General features: G+C 43.9%; 1 protein-coding gene across 2 annotated transcripts in view; it reads right to left on the bottom strand.

Annotated features, from left to right (window-relative positions):
* The window catches only part of LOC120936423 (kyphoscoliosis peptidase-like), a 68071-nt gene that overhangs the window by 31686 nt on the left and 18277 nt on the right, over positions 1-18108 (bottom strand). For both annotated transcript variants that reach the window (XM_040348738.1, XM_040348739.1), the window contains 3 exons: positions 16336-16407; positions 3460-3542; positions 192-300 (listed from right to left, as the gene is read on the bottom strand). In XM_040348738.1, coding sequence (XP_040204672.1) covers positions 192-300; positions 3460-3542; positions 16336-16407 — 264 coding nt within the window. The remainder of the gene's footprint in view (positions 1-191; positions 301-3459; positions 3543-16335; positions 16408-18108) is intronic.

Raw genomic sequence — 18108 nt, 5'->3', positions numbered from 1 at the left:
GAGGCCTCACCCCTTGTCAAAGCACATTGCTGAAGAAAAGAACTTTTCTTCTAAAAGTCCACCAAAAGTGACCTTTTTTTTAATAGGGTTCCATTGACAAGGAGAAAAAAAGAATGTGGTATATTGTAATGTTTATTCAGAGTTAAAGATTCTGCTACAAACCTTTCTATGGTTCATGGGCTTTTTCTCACCTATGTGGTGACAGACCCACATCCAGATGGCCCTGACTCTCTCCACGTCCGTACGAGCCAGCTTTAGCAGGGTTCTCACCAGTTCTTCTACTGTACTTGTTGCGCTCACCTGAAAGAATGGACACAGTGTCATGTCAAGTGATTACCACATCGTGGTGGTATTACAAGGCAACATTTTTGATTGGCACAGCCTGTATCTGTATTGTCATGCTGTTTGCTCAGCTGCAGCTTTTATTACACAGAAACGCATGCTTTTATCTCTGGACGTGTGAGTGCAATATGTTATGTTTTTAAATAAATCCCTATCAGTACATGCTTCACTATGAGTCTTTATGTTCTATTTGCCCCCCCACCCCATACTAAAAGTGGAGCCGATGAGTGAGTGTCTGATGCTGTTTTAACCAGTGTGGATTTGTTTGGGCATTTACCCCTTAAAGCGGGGGTTCACCCTAAAAAAAAATAATTCTTTATCTACCATACAAACGAGCATACTAGCGTCAGCTACAGTATGCCTTTTTTTTTTGCGGTGTACTTACGGTTTAATCCGTAAGTTTTGTTTCAGACTCCGGCCGGGAAATGGGCGTTCCTATGAAGAGGGGTACATGATTGACGACCAGCTATGGCGCGTCATGCCTTCCGAAAAAAGCCGAAATAGGACGTGGGCATATACGGCGCCTGCGCAGTCAGCTCCTAGTCTGTGCGCAGGCGCCATATAGCGCGATGAAGAGTCCTACTCCGGCTATTTTCGGAACGTGTGATGCGCCATAGCCGGCCGTCAATCATGTTCCACTCTTCATAGGAACGCCCATTCCCCGCGGGTGTCTGAAACAAAACTTACGGATTAAACCGTAAGTATTGCACAAAAAAAATGCATACTGTAGCTGATGCTAGTTTGGATGGTACAAAGTTGTGTTTTTGGGTGAACCTCCGCTTTAAAGGCGTTTTTTTGGCTTTTTATTGATTTGAAAGCCAACAACTTCTGGTAAGCCGACAATTTTTACCTTCACTTCCACTGGACGTTTTGAGAGCCTTTACCTGCTTATCTCTTTTTCTTGTAGTTACTTTGGGAGGTATCATCTGCCTTTTTTCACTTTGTGGACTTTTTCTTATGCCGCGTACACACGATCGGAATTTTACGATGGAATTTTCCGTCGGAATTCTGATGAAGCTGACTTCTATCATTCTTGCATACACACTGTCAGACCGAATTCTGACCGTCCAAAACGCAGTGACCTAAAACACTACGACGAGCCAAAAAAAATTAAGTTCAGTGCTTCCGAGAATGCGTCGACTTGATTCTCGGCATGCGTGGGTTTTTTCTCCGTCAGAGTTGCACACAGACAATAGGAATTTCGATTGTTTTTTTCCCATCGGGAAAAAATAAAACATGTTCTATTTCTAAACACCGATGGAAAAAAGTCAGATGGGGCCCATCTGACTTTTTTCATTGGAAATTCCGATCGTGTGTATGCGGCATAAGTTTTTTATTCACTTTTTTTTTTTTTTTTATATATATAACAGTTGCTCTCTTGGACTGTTTTGTATCACTATTTGTAATCACACACTTATATGTTTTTTTGTTTGATTATAGCAAGCACTACACTTTTGTTTAAACATATTGATTGTGTTGGTATCGTGACCTGTGCTAGAAGCTGTCTTTTCTCTAACAATTTACCAATTTTTTTTGATCCTTTTAACTTATCTAGCGTGGATGTTCACAGGTTCAAATCACTAATGCGTAAATTACTGTAGTAGACAATGATACTACAGTGATTGCCACTACCGTCTAGGTTCTGTGCCATGCAGCTGAACTGCTGCTTACTGAACCCAGGAACTCGCAGCTGAGGAACCATGCAGAGAACACTTTCCGTCTTCTCAAATAATCTCAATGAATGCAAAGTGTTCTCTGATTGGATGAGGGGAATATTGTGACATCACTGCTGCACCCCCTCTTATACAATCTGAGAATGCTTTGCATTCTCTGAGAAAATTCAAAAAATATCTTGTATGGCCCATTTCTGAGTGAATGACTTCTCTTTTCACAATACAGCAGGGCAGCCACTCGGCATAGGACCGGAAGTTAGTGGAGATCATTGTAATAATGATAGCTACTGCAGTTTTTTTTTTCCAGCTTCTACAGGGATCCCACAGGTATGACACATACATACTTACATTGTTTCCAGTTTACAAAGTCACTTTGTAAAAATTGCCATACCTGGAATTCATCTTCAAAGTAAAAAATTAGCATGCTAACAAAATACATTGAGGACAGTATCCTTACTGTGATGTGGATCTAAAAAAACAACTATAATGAACCCTTTTCTTGCTAAAGAATTGTAATTCTATTCAGACAGTCTTGTCGCATATCTTATTCAATTGATGCTCCTTTTTTCAGTTCATTACATTTCTCATTTATAGTCCAATCAGAAAGGGTACATGGGAAACTAACATTCAACCAGGAAATAATGGAATCGTCTTCCTGGTTAGACTGTGGGGCAGATGTGTGATTTACAATTCTGATCTACCGATCTACTTCTAATCTGCTCAATCGCTCTGTTGGATAAAAGCTACTTGATCGGTGGCTGCAGTGCTGATCCTGTGTATTCTGGCAGCAGGTGAGTCTCCCTGCTGTTCGAATACGATTCCCCCATCCATCTCATATGCGAAGATGTGGGAATCAGTTCAGTTGTTTTTCATTCAGCTGAAAAAATGTGAACCATGTATGGCCAGCCTTCGTCCCAACGGCTTTTCACACTTTAATAAAAAATGGACCCCTGCTATAGACTCCTGGCAATGCTAGGAATCTTTTCAAAACCAGGACTGTTGTCCCAGTGCCATAAAAATTCTCTTATGCTGCGTAAACACGGTCGGAAATTCCGTCAAAAAAACTGTGGATTTTTTCCGACTGAATTTTGGCTCAAACTTGAGTTGCATACACACGGTCACACAAAATTCTGACCGTCAAGAACGCGGTGATGTAACATGACAAAATGTGGAAAATTTCAAGGGGTATAAATACTTTTTCAAGACGCTGTATATCTATAAATCCGATAAGTTACGCTCTACCTTTTGTGTTCTCTATTCTTGCAGTACAGCTAATTATGTCAGTCAGTCAGTGTAACTAGTAGTAACATTTTTCGCTTGCCACTTAGCATTGCATTTCTGGTATAACATAAATATAGCTTTCTGGCATAATACAAATAAGAATGACAGCCACCACAGAAAGCATAATTATGTATCGCATTAACGAACAGCCAGTTTTACTTGCCTGCACAGCATGGGCATCCAGCTTTTCAAGGTTCTTCAAGTTGACAGGCATTGATTTGAGGCAGGATTTATCCCAGGGATAAGCTAAAATAAGTATTGCATACATATATGAGATGCAGATAAGTGAGGGCAATAACATATAGTAAGGTGCTCGTTGATGCCTAATTAGGATAATTGGGTAAATGTAAGCTAAGCTCCAGTTTAGAGGAAAATAAATGGAATTTCTGGGGGTGTTCTGTATAAAACAGAAATTAGACTTTTTTTTTTCATTCCTTTGTTATATTTAGGAAATTCTAGCTTCATGTTGAAATACTTTTTAAGAATATTAAAGCTGAACTCCAGGAGTTATCTGTATTGCATACTTGAATTTGATTGCAGGTTTTACCCCCAGGGACTAACGGGGAGTATTACAAGATAGCAGAAACAAATGTCCGTGAACTGCACATCATATAGCAGACCCATGTAGAAGGTTGAGGCTGCCATTCATCCTTCTACACTGGTATGCTCTATGATGTGCGGTTCACGGAAGTTTTTCTGCCATATTGAAGCTTGATGCCGTGATGGGCTCCCATCCCAACCAGCACTTACTGCGGTTGCCCTTAGACTATTCCTCTGACTTGAGCGGCACGTGCACTTTTTACTTTTGGGTCACAGTGACTACTGCAAGCCATTACAGTACACCATTGATTTAACCAGTGTGAATTGGTGACACTGCATTACAATTCAAAGCCCCACACTCGCATTTATAAAGGCCACATCTCTCCTCTGCCGGAGACATGATCTATTCCTGCCTGTCAACACACAACTTTAAAGTCATTTTAAACAAGTAGTACAAAGCACCCACTTGTCTCCACTGGCTTGACTTGACTCATCACACTATATCATTGTTGTATTCAGCCTGTAGGTATAGAGGTAAGCCACCATACCTCATCTTGCAAGGCCTTGCATGTCATGGTTTTTAATGACATATTCCCTACGGGAGTTTAGTACCGCATCAGGCTGCGATATGGATACCCTGCCGCTTATTATTATGTTGCGTGAAGTATTTAGCTGATCCTCACTACCTGAACCTTTATTTACCAGCCACCACAATCGCTTCCACTCTCAACTACTTGCTTCTCCTTTTCACTGTTTACTCCATTCAATAGTTTGACAATTTGTTAGAGTGATCAACCAATGTGACAGTTACATTACCGGCCTGTTCCAGGAATGTAATTGTTTTTTGAAGCTGTTAAATCGATGGGTTTAGTTCCGCTTTAAATATAAAGGTTAACCTTAAAGTGGAACTTTACCCAAAACAACTTGGTAAAATATAATGTTCTTTAACATCCCACATTAATAATAATGCTACCAAAATTAGTGTGTGCTGTAAATTGCCTCCAGCATTGCTACTTCTTGCTGGAGGCTGCCATTTTGTTAAAGCCCAAAGGCCCAGCAGTAAATCATGAAGCAGAAGTAAACTAATGTTTTACATAGCTACACCTGCAAAAGACCCAGCCTGAAGTCTTCTAGCGGGACTTAATTTTCTGCCTAAAGTTACACTTTAATGTTCATTTTTATACTCATGCCTTATTAACCATGCCCTTTGCGCCTAACTCCCCAGTCCTTGGGATATACCAGGAATACACTTATCATCATACTTTACTCTCCTTACTTAGTAAACAATACCAGACAACTTCTCCTTCTTTAAGAACTTGGTTTACTTGAAGAAATCCTAAATACAGAGGTATACATAACACTATCACATACAGAACAGTTCTTTACATTCAGTTGGCCATTCTGTGTGTGTGCCCCCCCCCTTCCAGTGGCACTGCCCATACCATAAATCAGGTTAGTCCATGCTCAGCGTCCAACTGTGTGGTTACCCATAATCCAGTCCCATTAAAGGGTGACACTGCTGATAGAATGGCTACATAGCTACTTAGATCCTCACAACTCTCTTCCCACGCCAGAATGCACAAAGAGGCAGGCCCTCCCTGTATATATAACCTTCACAAAAAGAAAGTGGCACATACAAGGGAAGACAAGTCACTATTAAAAATACTTTAACCCCTGCCTACACTAGTCAGAACTTAAAGCGGGAGTTCACCCAAATTTTTTTTTTAACATTAGATTGAGGCTAATTTTAGTAAGCAGAATCGGGTGTTCTTTTTAAAATGAATGCAGTACTTACCGTTTTAGAGATGGATGTTCTCCCGCCGCTTCCGGGAATGATCTTCGGGACTGGGCCTTCCTATTTGATTGACAGCCTTCCGACGGTCACATACAGCGCGTCAAAAGTTGCCGAAAGAAGCCGAGCGTTGGTGCGGCTCTATACGGCGCCTGCGCACCGAAGTTCGGGTACTTTCGGGAACTTGTGACGCGCTGTATGCGACCGTCGGAAGGATGTCAATCAAATAGGAACGCCCAGTCCCGCAGCCCATACCCGGAAGCGGCGGGAGAACATCGATCTCTAAAACGGTAAGTACTACATTCATTTTTAAAAAAAAACACCCGATTCTGCTTACTAAAATTAGCTTCAATCTAATGTTAAAAATGTATATTTTGGGTGAACCTCCACTTTAAAGAAACTTACCAAACAGTAATAAAAACAACGGATTGAACCACAACTGCGGTTAGCAAGAATTTCAATGCACTTCTTTATGTGAGAACTCAGTATTGGACCCCAGGCATCACTCCACACAAACTGGAGTTTGGGGGTTCTCTACATCATCTCTCTCTAACATAAAGAAAGGCGTTGAGCTACTAAGGATGGACGCATTACAACATGCGACCAGAGCTTAGCGTTTAAAATTATAATATACTCTTTAAAAATTCCAATACACCTCTATATGCAAGTGATTATAAGTACGGGACCCCAGGCGTCACTCCACACAGACAGGAGTTTGGGGGTTCTCTACATCATATCGGTTAAACATATAGGGATGTATTAGGCCACTAAGGGAGTGGGTATGAAATACCATCAACCCTTAGCATAGAAAGGTTAGTGTGAACATGTTCAACAAGTTAGGACGAAGCCTATAAGCAATTTAGCACTTATGTCAAGCACGTAGTAAGTAGGAGTTGTAGAGACAACCAATAGTTGCGTATGAGAGGCAATAAAGCTCAGATAATAATAGTTGCATTTAAGAGGCAAATATTGCTCAGATCATAATAGTTGCATATCAGAGGCAAATATAGCTCAAGTAATTTTGAGAGTAGATGTCCCTTTAAGATATTCCTTAGCAAACAGTCATTGGCACAGCAGTATATTCCAAGTAGTATGTTAATAGCCTTAAGCCATAATGAATAACAGCAATTGTTTTAGATGGATAAATGAAGTGACACAATAGCTACTTATCTGTTTGCAGGGCTTCAGTGTAGAAAGTAGGGAAACTGTAGTGAATGATGTCCGCAAGGAAGCCTCAAAGGTTGTCCCCAGTAATGGCACACTGTTGCAGTAAATGCAACAGCTCTAATGCAGGCTGGTCCGTTGCAGCATGGGGAGCGATGGCACCATTGTTTGTAGCGTGGCCGAGCTACGGCTGACAATAATAGAATGGTGTGCATGAAGGACACCGCTCTGTTTAAAAATAGGGCTCAGGTGCAGTGCATTAGCACTGATTTGAAAAGAAGCGCCGTGGGTGGCCGGCGCACTTCCGCGTTCCACGGTGGAATGCACACGGCGACGCACGATGACCGCAATGCGCTCCAGCGTGGAGCGCACTAGGAAGAAGAGGGCGCGAGGAACGCCCGTTACATGCAGGCACCTGCCTACACATTTGTTCAGCTCGACACAATGTAAGTGTGCATATCTCATACCTGATGGATGGCTAGGCAACTGACAATCATTGTAGCATTCAATGCCACTACAGTGATGGCCATTATTTTCCAGGTCTTGCTGGTGTTCTGTGTGGGCAACTTCACCTCTGCACACTGACCTCAGAGGGTCACTCACTTGACTCTACCGATATTCACAGAATGCATTGTACTTATTTTAATGAATACAAATCTTTCTCTAATTGGATGAGGTGGAGACTGTCACCTTACTGGCCTGCACTCTCCACCAAAACTATGTATATGCAAGACCTGCTTGAAGCACGTCAAATGCACTTTAAGGGAGGTCAACTGCAGGTCTAATGCACCAGTCTGTGATTTGTGAATGATCTCAGAAGTTCAAAGCCCATGACATGGGTCTATAAACACATTTCTAAAAGAGTGAGGAAGATTTAGAATATCTGTTGGGATTTTACAGCTATCTGAATTCCGGTGAGGGAGACTTCTAACCTCATGTACAGGGAATGGATGTCTCACATAAATCTCCTCTATAGGGAGGTGGGCACAGACAGCATTTAAAACCTGACAGAAAATTTCTCTTTTGCCCCGTACACACGTGCGGGAAAGCCGAGAACCTGCTCGGTCAGTCTTTACCCCTACACACGGCCGGTTTTCCCGACAGGAAAACTGCCAAAAACTGACGGGCAAAAGTCCGCTGGTTTTCCGGCGGGAAAAAAGAGAGCTGGTTCTTTTTTTTTTGTCCGGCGGTTTTTGGGCAGTTTTCCCATCGGAAAATCTGCGAGGAGCATACACACGAGCCGGGATTCCCAACCTCCTCGCAGTTTTCCCGCCACGAAAACCGGCCGCGTCTACGAGGCTTTTCCCACTCTGCCTAAAGCAGAAACCATTTTGGAGGGAAAATATACCTAAAAAGCGAAGCTTTGCTATGTTACATGGAAGATCTAGAAATATTAATTGTACCTAAACAGCACACTTAACATTGTAGCCTTTGTCTTGAATTATTTGTAAAAAATATAAGTGCATCTCATGTGATGGTGCCTATAGATTCCTGATCTGCAGTGTGAAATCATCTAAGGCACAAGCTACTTCACACTGTCTCATGAGTTTTGGAGTGTAATTTGGTGAGGTCACTACTGTACTGCTTGCTGGAGAGGAAGCTGTACATGAAGACATGCAGTGTAAGGACCTCCCTGCCTTTGTTGTATTCATTCTGTGGATATGAGATTCCTCCACCTCTCCTGCTGCATCTTGATCATTTACTCCACTCGTCGTCATATCACCAGTAATTATGGGGGCAGTTCTACCATTAGGAAGCAAAGTCCTGCTCGTGTACTAAGATGGCCACCTCCACATGCACACACAGTACAAAAGAAGATATAGCAAGCCAGTAAGATCCCATTCACAATAGTGGCTGCTCTAGAACACAGCCACTGGTATGCATTAGGATGATAGTGGTGCTAATGCTCTGATTTCGGCACATCACACTGTTTTATTAAGTTCTGTTAGTCAGAGCTCAATGTGAGATAGTGGATTGCGTTGCACTGCTTCGTACAGAAAAAATAATACTGCATAGGAATATTATTAGTAAGTTAATTTAATAAATATTCCACCAGGTACACTCACATCCCAAAGGTGTATTTTAGAAACTATCCTCTGCTTCACAAATGTGCTAATCTAGATTTACAGGTACTGTACATCTCTAGAAAAAAGGTGGAGTTGCGCTAACAAATATAATAATGGTGTGTATCCCGTAATCAAGGGAATAAATCAAAAAAATATCCAGTGATAAAAAAGAAAAAATTATTTTTCTCAATGATGAAAACTAAAAAGTCTTAACAAAAAACGTGATAACTGTGATCAAAAAATCATAAGTCATTCGTGTAGGTAAACAAGAACATAGGTGATTTGTTCAAAGATGGTGGAAAAATCTAGAAAGAAATCAAACGGTGAACATGGATCCCAAATATCTGGTATTGATGACCCTTACCAGAAAGATTGATCCTTAAGGATCAGGCCAAGCAAGCAGCCACACACCTGGACTGCACAGGGGATCGGAGTCTTTAGGATCCTCACAATAGGTTCTCCAGCAGAGTTTCCAAAAAAAACAAATATACAAAAAATAGTGTGATACTGTATGGAACACTTAATGGTAAATATCACCCAGTGACTGGCAGACCAACAGTGAAACAAAAAGACCACCACCACAGTACACACTGCTCCTTACCAGAGCCCTAGGGATGGCTAGCGCAAATAGTACAAGAGATGTGTGCAGCAGGATAGGGAATGGTCAGATCGATCCTCAAACGAATGTTCAGATGGTGTATACACATGTGGAAGAGAACTCACAATAGTGTGACATCATTTAAGGATTTATTCGGTAAAAGGTAATGCACTTACAGCATAGTTGTGATAAAACAGCATAAAACAATTCCGGCCGGTAATGGAACGAATTCCTCTCTCGCGGTGACGTGTATATGTTTACTTGATAAGCGCACTTTTTCTTCTTTTTGTCATTTACTGTACATCTCTAATCAACCTCTTGTACTTCCCACAGCCAGCATCGACTTGTAACAACATGGCTTGCCCTGAACACCCACAAGACCTCAAAGAGATAAGCTCAGTTATTTTCAAGCTCTTGCTTCATGTTTTTAGAGGCTCTTTAATGTCTGGCAAGATACCAAAAAGCTAAGACCAATGTGGCATGTTTATATTTTAAAAGAGATTAAGGTCTTCAACCCGGTAACTATATGCCAGTAAATCTTCTATTATAGGAAAGAGGGATATTTAACAAACCACATACAAAAATATATGTAATAGAAAATAGTATTACCATTTGACAGCCAGAAAGGATTTATGAAAGACAGATGTCAAACAAATATACTTTCCCTTCAGGAATAACTGAGTAGAACGCTGGACTTGTTTGCTGGGGATGTGGTATATTTGGATTTTGCTGAAGTGTTTGACCTGGTGCCTAACAGACACTTAATATGTAAACTGAGGTCTACTGATAAAAGAAAAAAAAATATGTGACTGCATAGAAAGCTGGCAGTAAAGTGGACTTTTATCATCCCCATGTCCTGCATCCCAGGAGGCCATGTGGTCATGGGGTACTCTACAGTCCATGTTTTGCACTACAGCATCGGGGGGGGGGGGGGGGGGTGGTGCTTTCTTGAGTAGAGTTTGTCTGTGTCGCCATGTTTTTTTTCAGCTTTCCCCTTGATGATGTGCTGTGGAAATAAGAGACCGCTGACTTCCCTGATCACATCAGAAGAAATAAGCATCATGGGGCAGGGTCCTCTGCATTGAAACAGCCTACCCCTAGAGTACTCACTAGATTGTTGAGTGTGCAAGTCATTTTTTTTGTGCACAACCCAACAATGGAAGTAAGGGGGCGGGTCAGTGAAGTTTCTCTTTAATCACTTAAGACCCGGACCAATATGCAGGTAAAGGACCAGGCCCCTTTTTGCGATTCGGCACTGCATCGCTTTAACTGACAATTGCGCGGTCGTGCGACGTGGCTCCCAAACAAAATTGGCGTCCTTTTTTTCCCACAAATAGAGCTTTCTTTTGGTGGTATTTGATCACCTTACTTTTTGCTATAATAAATATCCCCAAAAAATATATTAAAAAAACTTTTTTTTTTCCTCAGTTTAGGCCAATACGTATTCTTCTACCTATTTTTGGTAAAGAAAAAATCGCAATAAGCGTTAATCGATTGGTTTGCGCAACATTTATAGCGTTTATAAAATGGGGGATAGTTTTATTGTATTTTTATTAATATTTTTTTTTACTACTAATGGCGGAGATCAGCGATTTTTTTCGTGACTGTGACATTAATGGTGGACACATCGGACAATTTTGACACATTTTTGGGACCATTGTCATTTTCACAGCAAAATGGGCTATAAAAATGCACTGATTACTGTGAAAATGACAATTGCAGTTTGGGAGTTAACCACTAGGGGGTGCTGAAGGGGTTAAGTGTGACCTCATATGTGTTTCTAACTGTAGGGGGCGGGGCTGGACGTGTGACGTCATTGATCACCTTTCCCTATATCAGGGAACAGACGATCAATGACAGCGCCACTGTGAAGAACGGGGAAGGTGTTTACAGCTCCTGTGACCGATCACGGGCCTCCGGCGGCGATCGGGTCCCGCGGGCGCGGTCACGGAGCTTCGGACCAGCTGGGCACTTAAAGAGGATGTACAGGTACGTGATTGTGCCCAGCCGTGCCATTCTGCCGACGTATATCGGCGTTAGGCGGTCCTTAAGTGGTTAAGACCACTTACAATAGTGACTGATACGTTTAGTCCTATCCGGCAAATTGCAACCATTAAGGCTGGTAAGTCCAGAGTTAGCCTTTGCTGACTGTTGTCTATTTTGACACTAATTAATTATGGAGTCACCCCAGTGATTGTTGTAGATGAAAAAACAGTGACGTCGTTTTCAAAATCCAAGTCTCCTAGAAGTTTCCAGCACATCAATACATTCTTTAATAAAAATAGCTCTTTATATTCGCATGCAGTCCACCATTTTTTTTTTAAATTTAATAATCTATTTTTACTAATGAACCCATTGATGTGCTGGCAACTTTTGGAGACTTGTTTACACGCATATACACATTAAAGTGGAACTTTAGTCAAATTAAGTCCTTCTAGACCACTTCAGGCTGGCCCCTTTTGCATAACATTAAAAATAAGTGTCTATACGGTTTACAATACAGTAATACACCTTTTCACCCTGCTCTGCACATGCTCCGCTTCTCTCCATTTTTAGGCACTGCCGAGTTTGTAGAGGCCGATCTTATGCCGCGTACACACGATCATTTTAAATGACGTTTTTAAAAACAATGGGGCAAATCCACAAAAGAGATACTCCGGCGTAAGCCGTCGTATCTCTGGTTCTAACTTTGGAACTGATCCTCAGAAGCAGTTTTCCTAAGTTAGGCAGAAGATCCGACATCTGTAAGGGACTTACACTGCCGGATCTTAGGATGCAGTACCGCATCCGCCACTGGGGGCATTTCGAGTCGAAATGCCTCTGTTAGTATGCAAATTAGCACTTAGGGCGATCCTCAAAGCTTTTGTACCTAGTTTTTTCGCCGTAAGTGTTAGTTTGCCTGGTGTAAAACTAGGGCTGCTTTTACAAGGTGTAAAGTTAGTCACACCTTGTAAAGGCCCATTCAAGCGACGGCATTTGGTATGCATTCCCGAGGGAGAACTCCATGCCAATTTTCAATGAAAAAAACGGCATGGGTTCCCCCTCAGGAGCATACCAGGCCCTTAGGTCTGTTATGGGTTGTAAGGAGACCCCCCTCCGCCGCAAAATTGACGTAGGGGGTCCCCCTACAATCCATACCAGACCCGTATCCAAAGCACGCTACCCGGCCAGCCAGGAAGGGAGTGGGGACGAGCGAGCGCCCCCCCCCTCCTGAGCCGTGCCAGGCCGCATGCCCTCAACTTGGGGGGGTTGGGTGCTCTGGGGCAGGGGGGCGCACTGCGGGCCCCCCCACCCCAGAGCACCCTGTCCCCATGTTGATGAGGACAGGACCTCTTCCCGACAACCCTTGCCATTGGTTGTCGGGGTCTGCGGGCGGAGGCTTATCGGAATCTGGGAGTCCCCTTTAATAAGGGGGCCCCCAGATACCGGCCCCCCACCCTAAGTGAATGGATATGGGGTACATCGTACCCCTATCCATTCACCTGTAGGCAAAAAGTAAAAGTTAATAAACACACAACACAAGGCTTTTTAAAATATTTTATTATTCTGCTCCGGACGCCCCCCCTGTCTTCGTTATTAGCTCAATTACCAGGGGGGGCTTCTTCTTCCGCTCTCCGGGGGTCTTCTCCGCTCTCCGGGGGTGTTCCGCTCTCCGGGGGGGGCTTCTCCGGACTCCGGGGGGCTTCTTCCATCTTCTCCCCTCTTCCGCTCTTGACTCGGCGAACCCCGGTTCTTCTGCAGCTCTCCGGTGCCTTCTTCTTCAGCGCTGGCTGCCTGCTATGTTTGTGTGTTAGCTCGATTTCAAACAGGCAGCCGGCGCGGTCTTCTGTGACGTCAGGGTCTTCTGGTCTTCTGTTCTTCCTATGTTGCCTCGTCGCCTGTTGTCGCTGTAATGATGGAAGCGCGCCTTGCATCACATTTATATAGGCATCACCGTCCCATCATGCTCCGGTAGGTACCCACGTGGTGGGTGCACGTGGGTAGGCACCCACCACGTGGGTACCTGCCGGAGCATGATGGGACGGCGATGCCTATATAAATGTGATGCAAGGCGCGCTTCCATCATTACAGCGACAACAGGCGACGAGGCAACATAGGAAGAACAGAAGACCAGAAGACCCTGACGTCACAGAAGACCGCGCCGGCTGCCTGTTTGAAATCGAGCTAACACACAAACATAGCAGGCAGCCAGCGCTGAAGAAGAAGGCACCGGAGAGCTGCAGAAGAACCGGGGTTCGCCGAGTCAAGAGCGGAAGAGGGGAGAAGATGGAAGAAGCCCCCCGGAGTCCGGAGAAGCCCCCCCCGGAGAGCGGAACACCCCCGGAGAGCGGAAGAAGAAGCCCCCCCTGGTAATTGAGCTAATAACGAAGACAGGGGGGGCGTCCGGAGCAGAATAATAAAATATTTTAAAAAGCCTTGTGTTGTGTGTTTATTAACTTTTACTTTTTGCCTACAGGTGAATGGATAGGGGTACGATGTACCCCATATCCATTCACTTAGGGTGGGGGGCCGGTATCTGGGGGCCCCCTTATTAAAGGGGACTCCCAGATTCCGATAAGCCTCCGCCCGCAGACCCCGACAACCAATGGCAAGGGTTGTCGGGAAGAGGTCCTGTCCTCATCAACATGGGGACAGGGTGCTCTGGGGTGGGGGGGCCCGCAGTGCGCCCCCCTGCCCCAGAGCACCCAACCCCCCCATGTTGAGGGCATGCGGCCTGGCACGGCTCAGGAGGGGGGGGGGCGCTCGCTCGTCCCCACTCCCTTCCTGGCTGGCCGGGTAGCGTGCTTTGGATACGGGTCTGGTATGGATTGTAGGGGGACCCCCTACGTCAATTTTGCGGCGGAGGGGGGTCTCCTTACAACCCATAACAGACCTAAGGGCCTGGTATGCTCCTGAGGGGGAACCCATGCCGTTTTTTTCATTGAAAATTGGCATGGAGTTCTCCCTCAGGAATGCATGCCGAGCGACGCTGTCATTTTTTTTTATAATTATTTGTTTTCCCGGCGCGTCTTTTTTTCACCCGTCGTAACTTTAGTGTCCCGTCGCAATCCACAAAGCCGCCCGGCGTCAATTACGTTCGCGCGATGCACGTCGGGAAAATGACGTCACACGCATGCGCAGTACGGCCGGCGCGGGAGCGCGCCTCATTTAAATTGTAAACGCCCCCCGGAGAGGAGGAACGCCTTACGACGGCGGCACTTAACTTACACTGCTTGAAATTTTTACGTAAGTGCTTTGAGGATCAGGCACTTAGGTAAAAACTTTAAGTCAGTGTAACTTAACTGCTGAAAGTTAAGTTACGCCGCCTGGCTGAGGATTTGGCCCAATGTTTTTTTTCATGACGAAAAATGATTGTGTGTACGCGGCATTACAGCTTTAAACTGGTATTAAACCCTCCTATTCTTTACAGGGGATCCTAAAACTACGGCCCTCCAGCTGTTGTAGAACTACACATCCCATAAGGCATTGTAACACACTGACATTCACAGACATTAGTACTAGGCATGATGGGAATTGTAGTTCCTGAACAACTGGATGGCCGTAGTTTGAAGACCCATGATTTACAGCTAAGGAAACTGCTTCAGTTTGATCTTCAAATGGTTAAGGGTTTAACAGTTTGGTTGAGGACACAAGCAAATATGTCCGTTATCAATTCCAGGAATGTAACTTTTTTTTGAAACTGTAAAATTAATAGGTTTAGTTCCACTTTATGATTTACTACTATTCAGAGGCTCTGGGCTTCAGCAAAATGGCAGCCTCCAGCCAGAAGAAACAAAAACAATGCGCAATTTACAGCACACACTAATTTTGTTAGCATAATTATTAACGTGGAATGTATGCTCCTTGCTAAAGAACATTATTTTTTTTCAAATCGGTATAGGTAAAGTTCCTCTTTAAATCAGATTCAGAAAAATGTATTATAATTTTACAATAAAAATCATAAAATGAAATGCAGATGCAGCCTCCCCACATAAGACATCACATACCCCACATGGACACTATTAGCTAGATTCAGAGAGACTTATCTACTGATACGCCAGCCCAAGTCAGAATTTGCGTTGGCGCTAATTTAAGCGTATTCTGGTAACCAGATACGCTTAAATTAGGCTCAGATACGAGCGGCGTAAGTGTCTTACACCCTCGTATCCTAAAGTGTAACTTTTAGGCTGACCGCTAGGTGGCGCTTCCATTGCGGTCGGCGTAGAATATGTAAATCACTAGATACGCCTATTCACGAACGTACGCCCGGCCAACGCAGTACAGATACACCGTTTACGTAACGCATTAGCAGGCCTAAAGTTATTCCATGAAATAGCTGGAATAGTAATGTTAAGTATGGCCGCCGTTCCCGCGTCGAAATTTGAAAATTTTACGTCGTTTGCGTAAGTCGTCCGTGAATAGGGTTTAACGTAATTTACGTCCACGTCTAAATCAATAGGACCGTGCGGCGTACTTAGCTGCAATGCACACTGGGATATATAGGCGGACGGCGCATGCGCCGTTCGTAAAATACGTCAATCACGTCAGGTCAAGCCCCATTAACATAAAACACGCCCCCTCAGCCAAATTTGAATTAGCCGCCCTTACGCCCGCCCGATTTATGCTACGCCGCGTAACTTAGCAGGCAAGAACTTTGTGAATCATGTACTTGCCTCGCTAAGTTACGGCGGCGTAGTGTAAATGCCATACGCTACGCCGCCGCAACTATGCGCTCGCCATCCTGAATCTAGCAATGTCTTTATAAAAAGTACATCCTCACCGCACTAATGATGGAGCTTCAGATTTGCAAAGAATAAAAAGTAAAGAAAAAAGATAGAAATAGACATGTTTGTAAAAACTAGAGAAACCTGAAGATAACTGAAGTTATTTGTACCTTACCGTAAAAGTCTTTGGCGCTGGGCTGAGGCATTTGCTCCAAAGTGCTACCATTCCTGGTGGGAACAGGTACATCTGAAAGATATATGCAACATGTTCTATCACTCACTATCATTCCAGTCCTTCTGTGCTCTAAATTAGGAAGAGTTTATCATTCCTTGGCAGCTGTCCCAATGTACTTCTGTACAGTACAGTTCTATGCCTAGCACAAGGATTCCCACAGCTTTGTGAAGATCAAAAATGAAAAGCTACTGTCTTGTGTTTAAAAACATTTGTCTGAAACGACTCACTGGTCAGTTAAAATATCTTTAGGCCCCTTTCACACCAAGAGTTTTTCAGGCGTTTTAGCCCTAGAAATAGGGTCTAAATAACGCCTGAAAAAATCCTGCTCTGCAGTCTTCAGTGTGAAAGCCCGAAGGCTTTCACACTGAAGCGATGCGCTAGCAGGACCGCTCCAAAAGTCCTGCTAGCTGCATCTTTGGAGCGGTGTGTATACTGCTCCTTTACCGCTGCTGCCCATTGAAATCAATGAGACAGCGTGGCTATATCGCCCGCAAACTGCTGCTCTAGCAGTGGTTTGCAAGCGGTTTTAACCCTTTCTCGGCCGCTAGTGGGGGTTAAAACTGTACCACTAGCGGCCGAATGTCATGGTAAGAATGACGGTATAGTGGCACTAAAAATCGCGCCGCTATACCACCAGCGCACCTCCCGCACCCAATGTGAAAGGGGCCTTAATAAGTGCTTTCTGACAAGGATGCACTAGTACTATGCAGAGAAACTATCAAGAAAACAAACTCGACCAATAAATCAAGTTTATGGTAAAAAAAAAAAACTTTATGGAGGTTAAATTATAATTAAACTCCAGGCAAACCGCTAAATACTCTTAGGTAGATTCACACACATCTGCCTAACTTTAGGGCGGCCTAGCCTAGCCTTTTTAGGCTACACCGCCGTAAATTAGTTAGGCTAGTAGTGATTCACAATCTACTTACCTGCTAATCTACGGCGGTGTAGCCTAAAACGAGCGGGCGTAAGGGCGCCTAATTCAAATGACTTGGAGGGGGGCGTGTTGTAAGGAAATGAGGCTTGACCTCACGTTTTTTGACGTTTTTGGACACTGCACATGCGTCGGGCGACTACTCTTCCCAGTGCGCATTGTGGCCAAGTAGGCCATACGGGCCTATTGATTTCGACGCGGATGTAAACGACGTAACTCCCGATTCGCAGACGACTTACGCAAACGACGTAAAAAATTCGAACCTCGCGGCGGGAGCGGCGGCCATACTTTAACATTGTTATTCCACCTCATAGGTGGAATAACTTTAGGCCGCCTAAGGCCTTACGGAAACGACGTTAATCGACGGCGTAGGCCTGGCGTACGTTCGCGAATCAGCATATTCCCTCATTTACATAATCTAAGCTTTGTTTAAGTGTAACTCTGTTAGAGAACACACTTAAACAAACGCCGGCGTAGATTCAGAGTTAGGTCGGCTTATCTACTGATAAGCCGGCCTAACTCTTTGTTAATCTAACTAACAGTTTAAATACTTATATGGGAGCTGTTTTATCTGACAAACCTGCCATTTATAGCAATCCAGTCCTAAGATTTCCATGGCCAGTATGCTGACCTGCTTTAATTAAAGCTAAACTCCAGCAAATATTGTCTAAATGGGAGAGTCATATCATATGAATCTTGGTGTGCTTTGTATATTTCTTCTAGATCTGTGTAGTAATCCAGTGCAAAACTATGCATCTGTGCAGGAGTTTACTGTCACA

This window comes from Rana temporaria, chromosome 4 (assembly GCF_905171775.1).
Source record: "Rana temporaria chromosome 4, aRanTem1.1, whole genome shotgun sequence".
NCBI lineage: Eukaryota > Metazoa > Chordata > Amphibia > Anura > Ranidae > Rana > Rana temporaria.
Note: the sequence above shows the minus strand (reverse complement) of the source record. Positions and strands in the feature narration are given on the sequence as shown.